At 41.1% G+C, this 21,266-nt stretch overlaps 1 protein-coding gene across 2 annotated transcripts in view; it reads right to left on the reverse strand.

Annotated features, from left to right (window-relative positions):
- Positions 1–21,266, reverse strand: part of PIK3R1 (phosphoinositide-3-kinase regulatory subunit 1) — a 64,779-nt gene that overhangs the window by 21,514 nt on the left and 21,999 nt on the right. The window contains exons 1-3 of one of the 2 annotated variants that reach the window (XM_035100334.3): positions 8,183–8,458; positions 3,706–3,798; positions 1,622–1,696 (exon numbers count right to left, since the gene is read on the reverse strand). In XM_035100334.3, the coding sequence (XP_034956225.1) occupies positions 1,622–1,696; positions 3,706–3,798; positions 8,183–8,324 (310 nt within the window). In that variant the 5' untranslated portion in view covers positions 8,325–8,458. Of the gene's footprint in view, positions 1–1,621; positions 1,697–3,705; positions 3,799–8,182; positions 8,459–21,266 lie in introns of those variants that run through there. The other variant, XM_035100332.3, reaches the window with a different exon arrangement.

Raw genomic sequence — 21,266 nt, forward strand, 5'->3', positions numbered from 1 at the left:
AGTTCTTACCCCCCCCCCTAGGACTCCATACCTTTTACAACTATCTAAAAAGGAGCTCTTCACAGAAGTTCAATTGTATGTAGAACACATGTAAGAGACATTGCTCTGCTTCCTAATGTAAGAAGTTTGGCAATCACATGCCACGCCCCCCTCTAATGCCAAGTTTGTCTACAGAAAGAGCATGGCGATTTTGCACAATGATGAGGAAGAACTGCAAAACCTACATAAATAATTCCTTAATGCATAATGAACAATTCACACATAAGGTCCACAACAATGCACATCTTTGCTGAAATGACTGAAATTCAGTTACTTTGTTCCTTTTTTAAAGCAATATATAATAAACAAGAACCTTCACAAACATATTGAATGTCTTTGCATTATTCACCTGCATACAGGGAATCATGAATGAAAAGGAAAATACATTGCCACACCATACAAATAACATACAAAAGTATGTATACCGCAGTCAAGGAGATCTGTCCAAAGTCCGCCAGGAGACTTCGTTGCTTTGATATACCTCTCACTAATGGGGCAACATGAGTAGATGTTTTAGGCCAGCCTTCCTCAACCTCGGGCCTCCAGATGTTTCGAGACTACAATTCCCATAATCCCTGACCACTGGGTCCTGCTAGCTAGGGATCATAGGAATTGTAGGCCAAATACATCTGGAGAGCCAAGGTTGAGGAAGCCTGTTTTAGGCCTTCTAAGAGTCCAAGGTATTTTTAACTGAGCTATGTTTTACATACTAATATTTTGTGTAAACAGTAGCACAGTAAAGCATTACAACCAATGATAAGGCCAGAGTGAAAACAAGAAAATGTTTTATTGGCTGGCGCTGAAAGTTACTTTACATCTCTAAAATTTCAGATATATATTCAAATGCATATACACATATATGCATGCGTGTGTATGTGTTTGTGTGTGTGATCTGTGCATGCAGAACAAAATTCCTAAATGGATGCATGTTAAAGTTTAAAAATATGTTTTCAGGTCCAAGAGAAATCCTCCTTGGACCCAGAAGATTTGAACAACTGTAGACTGGTTGTATCTGGAGTTTTACAGCATGTTTCCATCAATATTCTGATTACACAAGGTTCTATTTCTCATGTTCTGCTCAAGCAGTTATAGTGATGGATGTACTGGATCCGTCCCTAGGGAATTCTCTCCCCAGGGAGGCTCACTGGCACCAACCTTGCTACTGTTCTATTGCTTGTGTTTTCCTGGGCATTTGGGAATTTCCCACACTATGATATTGTGTTCTTATATCTCTTTCAATAATGTTTATATGATTTTATCATTGTATTTCTCACTTTCTTCGTAAACTGCTCTGAGACTTCATTTAGTGGGGAAGCCATGCATAAATCTCACCTTACCTAACCTAAGTTACAGCAGCATCCTCAGCCAATCATATTTCTTAAAAGCTATTACCGACCAAGATATTTCCAAGTAGGCCTAATCCCTGGAATTTACGAAGTCAATGGGACATGGGGTCAGTGAAACCTAAGAGTGTAACTGAAAACCAATGGAATATACTGCTCTGCCAATACACTAAGTTTTACATGTTAAATTAATTTGTCCCATGTGAATTACACTGAAATCTATTAATATTTGTACCTACCGCACTCAGTAATTTGTCTCAATTCACCAGTATTGCTTGATCCATGTGACCTGTACAGCGTTGAACATTCCAGACCTTAAAAACAGAGCAGATTGGGTTTTTAAAACAAAGAAACAAGCACCCTCAAACAAATCCTGTGGCTTTTTGTACATCCTATTTCACCCAAATGCCACTGTATAGCAGGAGTTTGTACATACTTGTGTAATTATATTCTTAGTCTCTCACATCTAATTGCACCCCATGCAGGACATGCCTGCAAACAACTAGCTGAGCAACACTACAAAAATATAAATTCTTGACTTTGAAATTTGCATCAGGGCCAAACTGAACATGAAATAGAAGATCTATGATCAGTTCTGACTTTAAAACAAAACAAAACCTTAATTGTTAGTTGGTGGAAGATGTTTCAATAGCATAAGAGTTTGGCATGATCGTTTAAAAAACCCTCCCAAACTCAGTGCCTGTATATTTTGAAACAGCCGTTCTCAGTACAGGCGCTACTTCCTTTCAATAAGAAGTGTTTGATGTTGCTGACATTTAACAATGACTGCATTTAAAGCAAACCAGTCATGATTGCAATAACTACACTTAAGAGATTGCAAACAAACAACCTTCAAACCGCCTGTCTTCTAACCTGCACCAATAGTCAGTCCTGATTTAACTTCTAAACCTATGGAATAACACTGCAGAAGTGAGGCTGACCAATTGAAGAAGTCAGATGGAGAAAGGAACACAAATGCACAATAAATCCATGCTGGGATGGGGACAGTACAGTTACAGAAATGCTAGTCAAAATATAGAAGGGAAATTCATGTTTCATTATGGGAGGAAATTTCTCTCCTCTGGCACATTCTTCAGCAAATGGGAAGGGTAAAGAAAGGTTTGTAGCAAGTTTGAATTTTGACACACACAGATGGAGAAGTGGAAGTTTCTACTGAAGTTTACTAACACTAAAGCATCTGACAGCTGTTCTTCTTTCTAAGAAACTGACACAGCCTTAGCAATTGTGCTTTTTGCCTTAGGAGTTTGTTTTCTCCAAAGTGTTATGTTGGTATATTTGTTTACAAACAGGGAATACAAAAGACATTATTATTCTCCAGGGCTCCCCGCCATTCAAAGTAAACCCAAACACTGTGTCTTGGTGTCTCACACCTGAGGGAAGCGGGAGGGAAGGCAGCCTTTCCCAACCTAATGCTCTCCAGATGTTGCTGGACTACAAATCCCATTATCCCTGACTATTCATTGGCTGGGTTCAATGGGAAATGTAGCCCAAAACACCTGTAGGGCACCAGGTTAGGGAAAAGCTGGTTTAATGATCCCAAGCAGTCCCTACCTTTGGATCAACTATTCACTTCAAGGACAAGAGTTTTTGCTACCTATTTGAAAACATTTCACATTTCTAGGGTTTTTCTAAATTTGTCTTTAGGTAATACATATTTATTTCAATATAGCTCAACAGCCAGTTATGAGGTGGCAAGCTGTTCAAGCTTCATTACTACTTTAATAAACCAAGTAGGCACAATTCAAGCAGCATGGGACTGTATTATTATTATTATTATTACTACTACTACAACTTCTGGACCTTGGGTATAATTCCAACATCAAAGAAGAAGAAGAAGAAGAAGAAGAAGAAGAAGAAGAAGAAGAAGAAGAAGAAGAAGAAGAAGAAGAAGAAGAAGAAGAAGAAGAAGAAGAAGAGTAGTTTGGATTTGATATCCCGCTTTATCACTACCTGAAGGAGTCTCAAAGCGGCTAACAGTCTCCTTTTCCCTTCCTCCCCCACAACAAACACTCTGTGAGGTGGGTGGGGCTGAGAGACTTCAGAGAAGTGTGGACTAGCCCAAGGTCACCCAGCAGCTGCATGTGGAGGAGCGGAGACTCGAACCCTCTACCGCTCTTAACCACTACACCACACTGGAAGCAAGTACATGAGTATTGTGCAAGACTAAGCATGACCTGATATGCCTCCTGACATTTAGGCCTGCCATTTGCAATTAAAAAATGTGAAGCTCAAAAGGGGTGGTATCCAAATGACCAGGCACACAACAAAGTTATATTCTAGCCCCATGCCACCATATGCATACCTTTTCTTTCAATGGCTTCCACTAACTTGATAAGAAGAGGAGCCGCCTTTTCAGGTGGTGAAAACTGCTCTGAAAGATCTGGAAGTGTAAAAGCTGTAAAGGAAAGAAGGAGAAATAAGTAAAATATTTTTTTAAAAAAATGAAGCAGCTGAGGTACAGTTGAGAGTTCATGAAAAGCATGAGATGTAATGCAGCTGGTTAAATTTTAAACACTGAACAAATTCCCTTTATCAGCTGGCAAAGTCTAGGCAAACAGTTTTCTCATCAGCCCTTGCGTATTAGAACCATACATAAATCACTTAGTTAAAAAGAAGAAGTTTGAGTCCCAAATAATTCAGGACATATTCAGCATAGTTTTGGTAGAAATTTTGCTAGCCTGGAATGAAACTTCAGAAACACATGATGCACCCTTTGCTATTTTGAACCACTTGTCACTACAGTTTTCTCATGCAATAGTGAACAAATAATATGCATCCTTATATTTCTATAACTCTTTCATCGCAAAGGGCGCAAGTCATGTTGCATCAATGCACACTCATTTCTGAGAAACATAAATAAAAGAAAGGCCATGAACCTTATCCAGATCGGCGTCTAGCCCATGTGTGATAGCCATGCACAAGTGTGTTTTAGTGGATGGGAATAGCAACCATGTCACAGGAATGCTTTGGGGGTCACTGTGCCACTATCAACTTCTTGCAAAAAAGAAAAAAAGGCACCCTTATATTGAATGCTATCCCTGCCAGCTTGGCATATTTCCATGGCTAGCTAAAACAGAGTACTGTATAAGAGCAGTGATGGACCCTGCTGGGTGAAAGAAGGTCCAGAGTTTTGCACTGGCTGCCATGAGCAATGAAAACATGCACCCAAATATGCTAGGGATATAATAAATGGGATAGTTGCTGTACGGTGGTTCATGGAAAGTGCATAGTAGTTTGAAACAGGCATCTAATTTTGTGATCGTGGACACACCAAAATGGCAACTGGAGCTCCTCATTGCGGCGACCTTTTGAGAATTCTCGCCATGCCTCTCCCAGGCTTGTTTGTTTCCATTTTCAGTATAAGGAAGATGGAGGAGGTCTGTTGGGCATGGTGATGCAGAGCTCTGTGCCACAGGGCACCACTGGAATGTGGCCATTTATCAATGATGCAGTATCAGAGCCTCACAACTTCTGCTGCTGAGGGGGAGGCATCCCGGGGCGCAGCATTGCCGCTTGTTTTCCCCACCCCAGGCGGAGAAGCAAAGCGAGTGGCAACAATGGGAGGAGCGCCCAGGCTCCTGCAGAGTTTGGTGAGAACTGGGACATGGCAGATGTGGTGATTCCTGTTTCACCTCAGGTGGCGAAACGGGACAGGCTGCCCCTGTGCAGAATTGCACCCGTCTTCCATTCTGGGTCTGTTTGCACTGGGAGGTCCAGATGGGAGATGCAGAGGTACCTGTGTTCATTGCTCCTCACCAAGTTCCTGAGGCCTTTCTGTCCTTAAAAGACACTTGCCCCTGCTTTTCCTCGCACTGCACATATACAGCATAACCAATACGCAAACTCGCTTGACCCCACCACCCACTTTTTCTGCTGCTAAAAAGGCTCTTTAAGGCCAGTATGCTTGCTTCCCTTGCAACCTGTAATCTCCCTTAAATGACGCGTGCAGCCTCCCCAGGGAAAAGGGTTCAGAATGGAGGTGCCCTTGGCTGGTGATAGGCACAGGGGAGCCTGTGTTGTCATCGAGTCCACATCACAGCACTTGTTTTGCCCTTCCTTTGTAGTCGCAAAGGAATAGATTTAATAGATTATTTTATTTCATTTTTCTGTTGTAAGCCGCCCAGAGTGGCTGGGGAAACCCAGCCAGATGGGCGGGGTATAAACAATAAACAATAATAATAATAATAATAATAATAATAATAATAATAATAATAATAATAATTGCATATTTGATGAGCCTCCTCCTCCTCTTTTCTTCCCTTGTCCTCCACAGGCTGCACATATGCATGTTCACATATGCACACACACACACACACACACACACGATCCATACAAAGTGCCCACGTGTTTCTCTGTGTCAACATGTGCTCTGCACAACGATAGAACTCCTGTGCACTTCAAAACAGAATGTGCAAAATCTATACAACCTTCTTATAATAAAATGCAATGGAACAGAAAGCTCTGGACTTGACCAGCTGGGGAGCTACACACCTTCTTTCTTTTTGCCCCCCCCCCTCTGTGATTTCTACAAGAACTATAAAAAAATACCACATTTTTTAAAGGATCAGAAACTTCCTCTTAACAGTAGTTCTTTGAATATGTCACAATTACTAGGAAATCCACGGTACAAGAATCTGAAGATTTCCTTGAAGAGCTCTTTGTGAAATGTGTCCAGCAGAAGAACAAACTCTGTGAAAAGGACATTCACTCCCCTCCTAGCATGGTGGAGCCAGCAGTAGTCAGATCTCGCATTTGTCAACAAGAAATCATGTTATAAAAGTTTAGAAGAAGCTCTGCCAATTTTGGGGAAACTGATCATTGTGAAAGATATCCATGCATAAAGTACCTTGCTGTATTTTTAAAGGTACTTGTACTTTTATACCTACATAAGTGTTCAATCACTGTGCCTTTTTCAAATGCATGCATGCATGGTCGTGTACATGTCGGGTTTTCTGCACAAAAATATCTGCATCGAAAATAGCTGTGCACAAAGCAGTTCTGAGGGAGGCACACGGCAGAACGAAAAATTCAGCTCACTGCCTTCTCTCTCTTATGTACTCCCTCTAGCGGTTTCTGTAAGGAAAGCAAATTGCATTTCTCACCCGCCCACCACAGTTCCTTTGAGCCTAGTTCTCCCATCCTAGATCAGAAGTAAATTAGGAATGCTCTATTTTGATGTTTTAGAAGAGAGGCTTCTCTTCTCTTGTCTTATCTTTTGCAGTTAGAAAAGTAGGCTGCTGCGGAGCTAGAAATGCTCTTGCAATCAATTGGGTTTGCTACATAAAATATAATTTTGAGGGCTGCAACATGCCCTATCCTATGCACATTTCCAATGGGGGCTTACCCCCATGTAGACAAATCAGTTAAAACTGCCTGAAAATCTACCACTACCGCCCATTAATCAGTCTTCGAAACTCCCATTGTTCTAGGCACATTTTGCAACAGGGAATTCCATGTGCACGAGCAGTTTCTGAGCTCTGGGCGCAGTACTGCGCCTAACATTTCAGATTAAAACTGCAGAGTGGAAGGAAAGGAGGACCCTTTTCTGCCTCCCCAATTCCAACTACTCTCTGAAGACAGGAGAAGAAATCCTCTTAAGAATATCAGGGGGGTGGGCAGGGGAAGAACCAGACTATGTGAAAAATGAACATAATAGTTTAGCTGCAGTTCATTCATTTTCAGCTTTGTATTCTTGTTATAAAAAGCGCACCTAGACATTGCCTTGTTGCGCCCATAACCTAGATTTAAGGTGCCATTTAGCTCCCAGCTCTCATATCTCAGTTTCTAATGCTGCCATTAATTGAGCAGCATTTAAAACATGTGTATGCTGGAAATGGCCACTAGAACAGGTATTCTCCATGCTCTCTCAGAAAAGAGAGAATGGTTCTCCTAAGATAATATGAAAAAGGTGGAACAGGAAAAAGAATCTAGTATGGTATATGACTACTTCATAACTGTTTTTACATATGCAGATTTAACTGATTAACCATAGGTAAATCAACCAATATAATGAAATTAAAAGATTTATTTAATTGGGTGACAGCCCTGATTCTTTGAAGCCAAATACCACCTCACTGGTTCAAACAAACTGTCAACCATAATTTTAATAAATTAGTTAAATTCTAAATAAACTGATGGGGAGGGGAACCCCTTAACATTGTAATGTGATGAAGTGATGAGTGAGCAAAGCATTTCACCAACAACCCTGACACAACGACACTCTCTTAAAAGTAGTGGGTTTCGTAGCTCTTGTAGCAGTGAGATGCTCTGTTCTGCGATGCTCCTGTATAAAATTCCCATACCATTATACTGCAATTGGTACTTTTGACAGTAAACTTTCCACCTTTGGCACAAAACTGAAAATCACAGTCATTTAGGTTTTTTTAAAATAATAATAATAATAATAAAAGACCTCAGGAAACAGTTGTGTGCCAAACTAAACACTTTACAACATTCTTAGAACTAAGTACCATTTTACAAGATTTACACAGAAGGAAGCCAGGTTTGTTCGTGGTGCTTTAAAAAAGTTTCTTTTTCTTTTTAAAAAAACGCTGACATGCTACAGCAACAAAAAAAGAATGGAAGCAAGTATTCCAGCTACCATTGCCAAAACAAGCTCTGAATATGGATTAGTGGTAATAGAGGAGAGGACTGAACACGTATCAAAAGGATTACGGCAAGAAACAAGTCCCCACCACGCCATCCCACCCCTCTCAACACACAATTTTCAATGGACACAGAGAAATAACAAAACTTGACAAGTAGCCTGCAATCTGTACCTGACTTCAAAACTATCTTCTGCTTTGATGTGTGCTTCACAGCACAAAGGTTTGGAGAGCCAAGTCCACTCTTAAGAATCTGGGCAACTTTGCAGATCCCTTTGCTGCAATCCAGTATCAATTTTTCACTTAAAGTAATCATTTTTAACGTTCACGTGTACCCTTTGGGTTTTTATTTTCGAAGCCCGCTGTCCCCAGAGTTTAAAAGTTGCGGGGGGTTTGTCTTAAAAAGAGCCTTCTTCCCTGGTCATTAGGCATTTTATCCCAGGTTAAAAGGAGGCTTCTGATGACATGTCAGAAATGCTCGATTTTCCACTCGTTCTATTTTTACCTTGCCACCGGCGATAACCAATCAGACGAAACAGAAGCTGAGATTCCCTCCAATCCAAAAAGCTCTCCCCCTCTTGTTAATAGAGACATGCCTGAACAGCATTTAGCAAACAGCAACGTGTGGGAACAGACGACATACCTTGCAACTGAGCACTGCCAACATAGCTATGAGCTGCAAGACGAAACCAGCACACAGCTGCACTTTTTGCAGGAGTTCTCAGTAAAAAGAGATTTTCAGAGTTATTACCTGGCAAAGACCTATGGAAAGTTAAAGCTGGAAGATTGGCTATGCAAACCTCCGAGCCAAACCTTTCATTACTGCTAGAGGAAGCATGGAAGTCGATAGAACCAAAATTATAACCTAACCTGCCCTTTAAAATGTAATAAGAGACACTATTGGAAAAGCATACCCGGGGGGGGGGGTCAGCTCCATTTACTAGAAGGTATCCAGGAGACTATGGTCTAACATTACAGTTAAAATAAAAACCTGAGTAAATTTTACCTTTCCTTTTCTCCTAGATTTTCTCAGCACCGGGTCCAATGGAGGCCTAATGGCTACAGCAGTTCCAGGCTGGCATAGCTCACAGCACAACACCAGCATAATGGATGGGCCTGTGGATACAATGGTGGCTGTAACCCCAGCATGCCCTACTGCTACCTGGTCACAGTCTGAATTGCTCTGTTGCTATTTTATCAGGTGGTCCAAAGGCGGAGATCATAGAATCACAAAGTTGTAGAGTTGGAAGGGACCACAAGGGCCATATTTTCCAAACCGCTGTAATGCAGGAATCTTCTGCCCAACGTAGGACTCGAACTCATGACCCCGGGATTCAGACTTTCATGCTCCACCAACTGAGCTATGTATGTAGGTGGCTGGATCCCTTTATTTGTGTTCAGTGTGAGTTTCACATGTACTCAATCACAGATTAATTCCTTGCCATGCTTTATTTTTAGTTTTTTAAAAGTTTTTTAAAAAAAAATTAAAAATTTGCACTCAAATTATACACACTTTCTGCTAAAACATATGTTTCGTATGCTTTTCGCTGCATTTCCCCCTTAAATACATACTATTGCATTTTAAATTCTGTGAAGTATGCATTTTGTGTAAATTCTGTGAAGTATGCATTTTGAGCAGAAATAGCACCACAAAATTCTGAGAACTGCATAATCTGACTGACAGCTGCATTTTAATCCACATTTTACTCCTGGGGTGGAAAATTAAAACATGGACCAATGAATTTCTCTTCCTTCCTTATCTCAAGGACTGGTGTTGGTATTATCTTTTTTAACTTTAAAATGAAGCCCCAGTTTAGCGACAGAACAATGGCAGCCCAACTGCTACTGTGGGGTACACTAGTGTAGTGTGATGTTGTGTTGTTGGTAGCACATTGTATGAAAACAAGATGGTTGCCCCCATGGGGTGACCACTAGGGTGATGACATTTTCTTTTTTTTCTCTCTCAAAAATTATTTCCTGTAGCACAAATGGATGAACTTTTGCCTATTAATGACTAAAATGAGGTATATTCCATTGAAATATTAAAAAAGGTTATGCACAAACCGTTTTTAATTTTTTTGTATGCCGTTTTACCATTTCATAAAATTGTATTAACAATTCTATATATATTTTGTATCAAATCTGGACACAACACCACATTCCACAATGGGGAGTGTTCTTAGCAACATAGGGTATACAAATGTCACACCTGCGCAAGGTAAAAGTCCCTTTTTGAGACCTCAAAACTCAGCCAGCAGACCCTGCCGGGCATGCTGGGAAAAGAACCTACAGGAGAGGTAGCAAAACATCGTCCTCTAGCGGCGTCTATACTGTTACTGCAGCTAAAAAAAGCTTCCTTGTGTGTTTGATGATCCTATATAACAGTGATCCCCAAATTGCGGTCCTCCAGATGTTTTGGCCTACAACTCCCATGATCCCTAGCTAACAGGACCAGTGGTTGGGGAAGATGGGAATTGTAGTCCAAAACATCTGGAGGGCCAAAGTTTGGGGATGCCTGCTATATAATGTTGTATATATGTGACTCTAAAGCTTGGGTTCAATTTTATATCTGCTTACAGTGACTTCAAAACTGATAAATAATTTTTTTTAAAATCATTTTGTGCGTGAGGTTGTTTAATCACCTCTCTTTGTAGTAAGATTTTATCTAATCTTTAATGAAAGATCATCAAATTATGATACAGGGAAATGAGGTTGTAAAAAAGTCATCACCCTAGTGACCACAGAAGACTGCAAAAAACAATTAGTAAGTAATACAGTCACCCCCACCTGGATTCCAGACAACTTCTGCCCTGTCCCCCAAATGTTCAAGAACTCTCCCCCATATTTTGTCTGTTCCAAGGTCCAGTGCAGAGCTTTCCAAACTGTATGTCATGATGTGTTAGCTGCAGTGTGTAGGTGTGTCCTGCAAACGCCACGCCCCCCGCCCTGCTCCTGCGGCTGGAAAGGGGTTAGTTCAATCTCCTGTTTGCTAGTAAAACTGAATTACTGTGACGCAAAATGATGCATGTCTAAAAAGTGTGTCACCAACATGAACAGTTTGGAAAGCTCTGGTCTAGTGAGGTGGGAGGGATGGGTGTGCGCAGTGGTGCAACAACTGTTCATTTGGATGGCACTTGTTCCAGAGAACTGCTTTCTGAGGAACATAATGTAAATATTTATAATCTGCAAAAATGGTGCATTTATATTTCACACATTATATCATTGTAAGCTGCTTTAATGAGGTGTATACACCATCTATGGCAGGCATCCCCAAACTTCGGCCCTCCAGATGTTTTGGACTACAATTCCCATCTTCCCCGACCATTGGTCCTGCTAGCTAGGGATCATGGGAGTTGTAGGCCAAAACATCTGGAGGGCCGCAGTTTGGGGATGCCGGATCTATGGTATGAATATGTGTTGTGAGCACCTCCATACCCTCCAAAGGAAAATGCTGCTTTGAAACTTTAGGAAAAAAAGCTTGCATGGGGAAATACTGCTTACCAACAACTTACCAAAGCCTTCATCCGAAAACTTGATTATAAAGTAAGTTGGACATACACTCTCACAACAGGCTAGTTCAATCTCAGCCCACTACCCAGAAATCTCACGATTACCACAATTATGCTGTACTGTTTTCAATATTCGGTTGGAAGCCGCCCAGAGTGGCTGGGGAAACCCAGCCAGATGGGCGGGGTATAAATAAATTATTATTATTATTATTATTATTATTATTATTATTATTATTATTATTATTATTATTATTATTACCAGTATTTTAAACAAAAATATATGCAGTATATATAACATGCTAGAAAATGTCTTCCCCTCCCCTCTCCCTTGTTAAAAGAAAAAGAAAAACAATCCTCAGCACAACAACACAAGGGGTTCCTATAATACAAAACAAAAATAGATTCCGAGGGGGAAGTTAACTGGATTTTTTAAAAAACCAAAAACAACCTGGCTTAGAATCACACTAACAAGATGCATCTCCCCAAATTGCTGGCTCTGAGCCAACATTTTGCAATAATACGCCACGGTGCTTCTTTATTAAAGTTTAATTATTATAACAAGGGTTGTAAATTGTATGTCAACGCTCAATTTAATATGTAGCAAAGCCATGCTATATCTTGTGTTAAAAGGAAGCGATATTGTCTGTGTGGGAGGGAGGAGTTTGTACATTATGTTCTATCAGATTAGGCTTTGGTAACTTTATGAATTATGAGCTGTCACCCACTTTTTCATCTGCCACAGAATATACTTCTTGGAACTGGGAACTATAAATAAGACAGCAGATGTTTTTAGTTGGCTCCAACTGGAACTCTTGAAAAAAAATGCCTGTAGTTAAATTGTCCTGTTATATTCTACTCCCCTCTACGGGCTGCTTTTGAAGCACACACTATTTTATAAAAGCCACAACAATGTCATGTTCGGTGTAGAACTGTTAGTTCAAGGTGCTGAAAAAACTTTAGTGGCACTGGAGTAACAGTTTAGCTTGTAAGATCCTTAGAGCTGGGAACTATCTTGTTTTTCTTGTGCTACTGTAGAAAAACACTGTGTAAAGCAATAGCATGCTGTGGAAATATAGTAGTAGTAGTAGTAGTAATAATAATAATAATAATAATAATAATAATAATAATAATAATAATAATAATACACACTGGCATTATTTTTCCTTGTTGAACAGCAACTATAGAAATGAATTATGTTACAGTGACCACTTACACATCACCAGAAAAAAAGAGGACAAAAGACAAGAGCATCTGCTTTGCTTGCAGAAAATCGCAAGCCATCTCCAGGTAGGACAAGAATGTCCTTAAATTGGAACCCCTGAAAGTCCCTGCCAGTCAGTGTACGGTGCTATACTGAGCCACAGACCCCTGTGTTCCTTCCTATAAGCATTGGTGCCAATTCTAAAATTATGACTATAATTTAAATAGAAAGCCAATACTTCTTGACATTGGGAGGGGGAACCCTGTGTCCAGGTGACCTATGTGGCTGCTCAGACTACTGTCCATGCAATAATTTCCATGCCCCTGTTTTAGGGTTATTTATCTTGAAACCGGACTAGGTCCAAACAGAGGACTCCTTCCAAAAGAAGACTGCCCTTTGTAAAGCAGCACTAACAGACCGTCTACCTTAGGATCTTGCCAATGTCCTGCTTTTTTTTATTTTAGTGTAATTAGAAAATGCATTTACTTATTTCACTTATAACTGGCATTGAGAGCTACAGTCCTTCATGTTCTCTCCAAGTTTTATCTTCACTGAGGGGTGGCCTGAGAGCATACCTGCCAAGTCTCCCGCTGAAATATGCTGGGGCTGCTCTGCCCATGTGTGGGCACCGGAAATCGGGCAGAGCGGCACCGGAAGTCGCTTCTACGCATGCCCGGCGACCATCTTGGTGGTGGCTGCATGGCGATGGCCATCCTGGTGACGGCCACTGCCATGCGGCCACCACCAAGATGGCCGTCGCCATGCGGCCACCACCAAGATGGCTGCTGGGCATGCGTAGAAGCGACTTCCAGTGCCGTTCTGCCCAATTTCCAGTGCCCACACATGGGCAGAGTGGCACCCAAAATTGAGGCTCCCTGGAAGGTAGGAAATCTGGGGGATTTTCGGGATTTCTCTCCGTTCAGGAGAACAGCGGGAAATGGATAAAAATCCGGGGGTTTCCTGCGAAAAATGGGATACTTGGCAGCTAAGCCTGAGAGATTGACTGTGGGTTACTTTTGGCCAGTAAAATATGTAGTATCTTGCCAGTTTGGTACCCAAGTGAGACATGCAAAATATATTTTGCCTGAACCCTGCAAAGGCAATCTTGCCATGACCTGTATTGCATTTGGTTAAAACTGGAGCAAGTACCATGTAATGTTGGTAAATCTTTGCCATTACCCACAAAAAGAAGAATTTTCAGTGCCTAGAGAGCAATTAACAACAACATTAACAATAACCCACCCACCCCCACAACACATTGCATGCAGAAGTTCCTATGTTTAACTCCAGGTATCTCATTGTATGGCTGGAAGGACTCTTGGCTGAAACCCTGAGCTAGATAAGCAAATGGGTTTGACTCGGTACAGTATAAGGCATCTTTCTATGTTCCTAAGATCATTTGAGATGGTCAGCACCAGTTACAGGGCCAAAATTCTCAAAATGCTTAGAAGGGATACCATTAGGGGTGGAAATGCAGAGCAGCAAAATCTACTGGAAGCAATGTAATGTAAGAGTTAAGTGATCTTATAACTATGTGATTGCTTTGAAGTTACTCTCCACCTCAGGGTGTCAGTATTTTCCACAAAAAACTTAGATCAGTCTCCTGCACAACAGCATGCCATTATGCTGCAGAGATCTCTTTTAAGTCTCTAGTTATTCCTTAATTATAGGCTAAAACTGATGCTTAAAATTTTTTTTTTTAAGTAATCCATGCCTTTTTTCTAATGCAGTTCCATAAGAGCATTGCATATATCCTTTAAGTCAGGGGTCAGCAAACTTTTTCAGCAGGCGGCTGGTTCACTGTCACTCAGACCTTGGAGGGGGGGGGGCGGACAGACTATATTTTTTTAAAAAAATGAACGAATTCCTATGCCACACAAATAACCCAGAGATGCATTTTAAATAAAAGGACACATTCTGTTGTTGTTGTTGTTGTTGTTGTTTAGTCGTTTAGTCGTGTCCGACTCTTCGTGACCCCATGGACCATAGCACGCCAGGCACTCCTGTCTTGCACTGCCTCCCGCAGTTTGGTCAAACTCATGTTCGTAGCTTCGAGAACACTGTCCAACCATCTTGTCCTCTGTCGTCCCCTTCTCCTTGTGCCCTCCATCTTTCCCAGCATCAAGGTCTTTTCCAAGGATTCTTCTCTTCTCATGAGGTGGCCAAAGTATTGGAGCCTCAGCTTCACGATCTGTCCTTCCAGGGAGCACTCAGGGCTGATTTCCTTAAGAATGGATAGGTTTGATCTTCTAGCAGTCCATGGGACTCTCAAGAGTCTCCTCCAGCACCATTCTACTCATTCTACTCATGTAAAAACATGTAAAAATCTACTCATTCTACTCATGTAAAAACATGTAAAAATCCGCAGGCCGGATTTAGAACGCCATTGGGCCGCATATGGCCCCCAGGCCTTAGTTTGGGTTTGGGGACCCTGCTTTAAGTGTTACATTATTCTGTCCAGAAATTAAACAGGTTTTGACTAATCATGTGACTAGGGGAACAGAAATGGATTTTAATAATTTTATATAGTATTCTTTAACAGATTGGCTCCTTACTACTTGTATCGTCCAAAGTGGGCTTCTATATGAAGAGTTGAAGTCTTATCACCCATTCAAGGAAAAGGAGACAAGATTCATAATGGTAGCTTCAGATTATCAGAAAACATTGACAAAACTTAACTGTAAACATTTATTGTCAATGTACGCATTTGTTCTTGGGTTCCTAATATGTATCTGTAGTACATTTAGCTGCCTATTTTATTTCTCATACAAGGGAGATGAAGCAAATACTTTTCTTCCAAACCAGCACCTCATATTTAGAAGACGAAATGTTGTGTGTGTGCCTAATTTAATGACACAATGAAGAATTTATTCTGCACAGAAAATTGGGTAGGTCACCAACCATGCACATAAGCATATGCTGAATGTATTTGTGACAATGTCTGGTCTTATTTCATATTGGCACTCTGACAACAAGCTGTCACTCGTAACAGGAGTTAACACCGTGACATTTCACACTGCTCTGCAAATTCATTTGTCATCTGTTAAGATACCTATGACAAGTTTTGGCAATCATTTTATAGTGAGCTATTTTCAGCCTGGTTTCGTTTTTTTAAAAGGACAGCTTTGTTTACATCGAAATGATTAAAATCACATAAGCAGGGTGGAGAAACAGTGGTCCTCAAGATGTTGCTGAACTAAAACTGCTACCATTTCTGAGCACTGGCCACAGCTGGCTAGGACTGAGGGCAGCTGTAGTTCACCACCATTTGGAAGGTCTTAGGTTACCAATAGGGGACAGGGACTAATTCAAATAATTGATTTAATGCAGGTTTCTTGCTTGCAATTATATCAAGAAAACCACCCCTTGCCTGTCTGTGAACATCTAACTATCTGGAATTTCAAAATTCTGCCAGTAGGAAAGCTCATCTCTTTTCTAACCCAAAAACTAAACCAGTTTTTAACAATCCCATGATTTCTAGTACCAGCAAACAGTTCCTTGTATGTTCTGTTTACACAGCATCATACAACATGGCACTATGCCAGACCCACAAAGAAGCCCGTGCAATACAGACAGGAGATGTTTAGGTCAGAATGCTCAATGAAGACTTCTTCATTACATAAAGCAGCCCTACTTGTAAGGAGAACTTAAGATCTACGTATTTGAATTCTGGTAAACAGGAAATGGTGTGTGTGTGTATGTGTGAAAGAGAAAGAGAGAGAGAGCGCGCTGCTTTTCAACTAGGTCTGGTAACCTTTTCTTCTAGCAGGCCAGTGCACTTATTCCTAAAATAACTGAAGGCAACACCGCCCACAGCACCTGAGCATGTACTTTGTACATGATTTTTTATCACACTGAAGTCACACACGCAGTTAGAACAAGTTGTACCCTAATTAGCCTTTCCCTTGAATCTTACAGCAATGTACAAACATATGCACCAATTAAAGCTGCTTAAAACTGAGCTGATGTGTCAATTAATCTATTGCACCTCATACTGCTTTGCTGCAGAAAGAGAAGTAACCCTCCCGGGGGGAGGGTGGATCTTATTTTCTTGTCCACCACTTTTTCTTTCCTGTTCCCCATGTGCTGTTTTGTTTTTTAAAGATACTTAACACTCTCCATGTCTATGCATAAGTAAGACCCACTGAGTTCGATGGGATTTACTCTCAGATAAGGGTATCTAGGATTTCAGCCAGTCACTTCCCTTATACTGTACTGGATGCCTTGGTACTGGTTTCTTTCTCTCTAGTACAAGCTTCCTCAACCTCGGCCCTCCAGATGTTTTTGGCCTACAACTCCCATGATCCCTAGCTAGCAGGACCAGTGGTCAGGGATGATGGGAATTGTAGTCTCAAAACATCTGGAGGGCCGAGGTTGAGGAAGCATGCTCTAGTATAACAGGCATACTGTGTAAATAGCTATCTTAATTATCTGTAGGAAAGGGTTTAAAGTTTGTCTTGTGCAAGCAGTGCTGTCATCGGAGAGACCCATACAAACCAACCTGAATGTGCTCTGATAATGGTGCTGGTCTCTGGGCTACTGCTGGGAGTCACTTGCTGTGGTGTTGCATGGTGCCAACAATGGGTAGAGACAGGATCCTCTCCCCCCCCCCCACTCAATGGGCTACCAGGAAAGGGCAGGTAGATCGTGCCTGAACTGGTCTTAACTGGTCACTTGCAGAGAGCTTTTCAAATTGGGCAATGTGCACAGATTTCCCCCTGCTGCCATAAAGCAACAGAAGACTCGCTTGTGCATTTTAGCCATCCGTTTCCCTACTACAGAGTGGCAACAAGGGTACTGCAGCATGGAATTGGGTCAAATGTGGTGTCAGGGACAAACTAAGCATAAGCTTAAACACATTATCATCTTTGGTCCCATGTAGGTAGCATCTGAATTAGGACCAATATTACACAAGGCTATCTGGTTTATCGTATTCTGTTTTCCAGTTACCCTGTATGTACATATATATTCAAACCTATCATAGCAGCATCCAAACACATGATAAAAGCACAGCTTGAAACCACGTGTGAAGTAGCCGTAAACTGCTTACCAAAAAGCTCACTGTTAGATTGACAATGGACTCAGTGAGCTGGCTCACGCCAACCCCCTCCTCTGTGTGTTGCACCAGAAGGCAGGAAGGGGGACCCAGAACGTTGTGAATTGCCCTGATTATTCTGAGAACCACCCTGAGATCTATGGGTATAGGGTAGTACAGTGGTACCTCTGGTTAAGAACTTAATTTGTTCCGGAGGTCCTTTCTTAAACTGAAACTGTTCTTAACCTGAAGCACCCACTTTAGCTAATGGGGCCTCCTGCTGCCGCCGCGCCGCCGCAGCATGATTTTTGTTCCTATCCTGAAGCAAAGTTCTTAACCCAAGGTACTATTTCTGGGTTAGCGGAGTTTGTAACCTGAAGCGTTTGTAACCAGAGATACCACTGTATACAAATTTAACAACAACAAAAACAACAACACCAGCCTAGCATTGCATGATAACTGGATAGTGAGACCAGCAAATCTAGCTGTTCTGTTACTACCAACATTCTTTATTTTCAAAGCTGCTCAAATACTTAAGAAATATTGAGAACAAAATGTCCGCACTTTCTAAAAGTTAGAAGAGAAAAGTATTCCAGATCTTCTCAACATATTTGACTTAAATGTGTTTTTTTTATAAAAAAAACGAAAACAAACCACACACACACACACACACACACACACACACACCATATATGCCCAAATCCTGAAGGAATATAATCTTCAGCCCAGTACAATAAATTGGAACCACATTTAATCCTACTTTCCCCCAATAACTTTATCGTTTCCTTACATTATAAACAAACTATACCTCAACATTTGGGCTCTCTGCCCTCCCCCACCCCCAGTATGCTGTAATCTTGCCAGCAGACAAGCTTTGCTTTTAATAAGTTGATCTGCCAACTTAAACAGCAGTCTCCTAAGGCAATCAAATAATGGAACACATGCACAAGTGCTTGAATCCGTCAGAGGTTTACTCACCCCGACACAAACGGTTTCCTCAATATTAGCTGTTATATAAATGTACACTCACAACCCTTAGGTACTCAAAAAGCACACATTTACTATGTTCCATCAATCTCTCATTTGCCACTCTTCCTTCTCCTCTTCGTTCCTTCCCGTCTTCATTTTTTTAAAAAAAGTTTCATGATTTAGCAGAGAGAGAAAGAGATAGAAAAGTCAAAGTACAGAACCGTGTACAGAACCTGTACATAGACAGGAATCCAAAGAGAAATAAGACTTCTATAAAAAAAAAGGCAACAGATGACGTCAATAGGGGCTGGGAGACAGAGGGAGGCAACTGTTCCTCGGTGAGCTCCTCAGCTGTTGTTCCTCTATGTTGCCACACGGTCTGTTCTGGGGCCCCTAACTCTGGTGCAGTGGAAGATATTACCCATCACCAGTGCTAAAATGAGATTCAATTGCCAGTCCACTTGGGTTCAGAATGTGGGATGGGGGTGAGGCATTACTTTGCGCTTCACCTCAGGCAGCAAAATGTCTTGGGCGGTTTCTTACTGTTAAGAACTGATTCGTTGCTTTGTCCCTTCTTCCCTTAGAAACCAAATTAGTGAAATAAATAAATAAAACCTTGATTTTGCTGTTTCTGCGGAAGAAATTTCCCATACTGAAGAAACAAGCTATTCCAACTTTAGAAGAGTTCTTCCACAGTAAGTGTGCGGTGAGAAAAATATAAAACAGTCCCTCAAGTTCTTCACAGGTTAAGAGGGGATATAATCCGTTCCAGCTCCTTGCTACATGTACCAGTACTGTACAATACTATATAGGCATCTGCAAATGCACATATACTGTCTTTATATATGCATTTATTTGCTGGTCTGGGCCTTTAAAGTCCCACATGTCCTGGTATTTAAAGGGCTGCTTTCACCCATACCGTAGAAACCTGCTCACCAATTTCTTAGTGCTCTTGTCTAACCAAGTAGCTTCTGGAGAGAGGACCTTTTCCATGATAGCACCCAAATTATAGAACTCCCTCCCAAGAAATATTTGGCTTGTGCTTTCTTAGGTGCTGATGTCTGTTGTGTTTGTCCAAGTCTTCAATGGCTTTTACTGATGTTTCAGACTTATTTACTGCTTTGGTTTAGCTTTTACTACTGACCTCAGAGTTTTATTTCCTGGTCTAATTTTGCTGTTTAGTGTGGTGGATGTGCTCTTATGATACCATATTGTTAAAAATGTAAGCTAGCTTGCAGCTGTTTGGTAAGAGGCAGAATATGAGTAACATAAATAAAATGTTTTGTGCATTTGCAAAATTTAATTTTGAAGTAATTCAAATTTTCCCTTCAAGCACATGAAATCATTCAGAGGTGATTCCACGTAACATTTCTCTACTCATGCTCTGGAAGCTGCCAAGCGCATAAAGCTGCTTTCGCACGAGTTAAATGTGCACGAGTTTGTGATCCTACTGCATTCTAACAGTGTTCTTAGATAGAATCCCCCAAAGGTTTAGGGTAAACTTTTGCTTCGGATAAAACAAAGTACTTCTTTGTGCACCACATAGTCAAACTAGGAAATGTGTTCTCCCAGGAAGAAGTGATGGTTGCCAGCTTGGATGGCTTTAAGCAAATCCATGGACAAGAGTGCTTTCAATGGCTACTAGCCATGATGGCTATGCTCTTTGTCCTCTGTTGGAGGCAGCAATCTTTCCAAATACTAGTTGCTAGAAATCAGGAAGGTGGAGGTGGAGGGGGGCTGTTGCTTGTGCTCATATTCTGCTCCTTGGTTTCCTACAGCTATCTGGTTGGCCACTGTGAGAACAGGTGTTGGACTAGTTGGGCCATTGCCCTGATCCTGAAGGCTGCTCTTATGGCTATAGCGCAACCCCACAGTACTTTCTCAGACAAGATTCCCAGGTTAAACAGGCAATCCCGGATAATCTTCATTGGTCTGATCCTATTTTCACTCACGTTAATGAGGGATTTGGCTGACGACCTTGGTAGGAGGAAGATGACAGCTTGCTCTTTCCTGTCTTACTCTGAACAAATATGGAATATTTGAAAACAAAAGGAAAGTTAAACAAACCCTTAGCAAAAAAAATTAAAATGTTGTTTTTAAAGCATTTTAGTGGTAGTTATTTACGAAAAAGATAATTCAACCTTGCAGATTAAAAAGGGGCAACATGTGCTTTTGTCTGTCTTGATACAAACAGTCAATGAGAAAAGCTGAACATCAGCACAAACTAAGTTAATTGGTTCCTTGTTTTACCTAAATATAATTAAAAAAACCTCTAGTTGTGAGTTTTGGAGGAAACATCTGGAGAAAACCCTAGACCAGCCTATAACCGTCTTCCCCCCTTTGGTGCCTGTGGGGAGAGTGGCAGCAATGTACGTTGGCAAGAATGCTCAAACATCATAGATATTTACACAATCAATATGGGTATTTATTTATTTTTACTTCAGTCATTCAAATGGCTGGCAATTAACTTTAACGAACAGCTTATGAAGGAACCTTAATTACGGCCAAGCTCACAAAAGTTACGAACTTGTCTCCCGCTCCATA

Source organism: Zootoca vivipara, chromosome 10 (genome assembly GCF_965207765.1).
Source record: "Zootoca vivipara chromosome 10, rZooViv2.hap1.1, whole genome shotgun sequence".
In the NCBI taxonomy this organism is placed as follows: domain Eukaryota; kingdom Metazoa; phylum Chordata; class Lepidosauria; order Squamata; family Lacertidae; genus Zootoca; species Zootoca vivipara.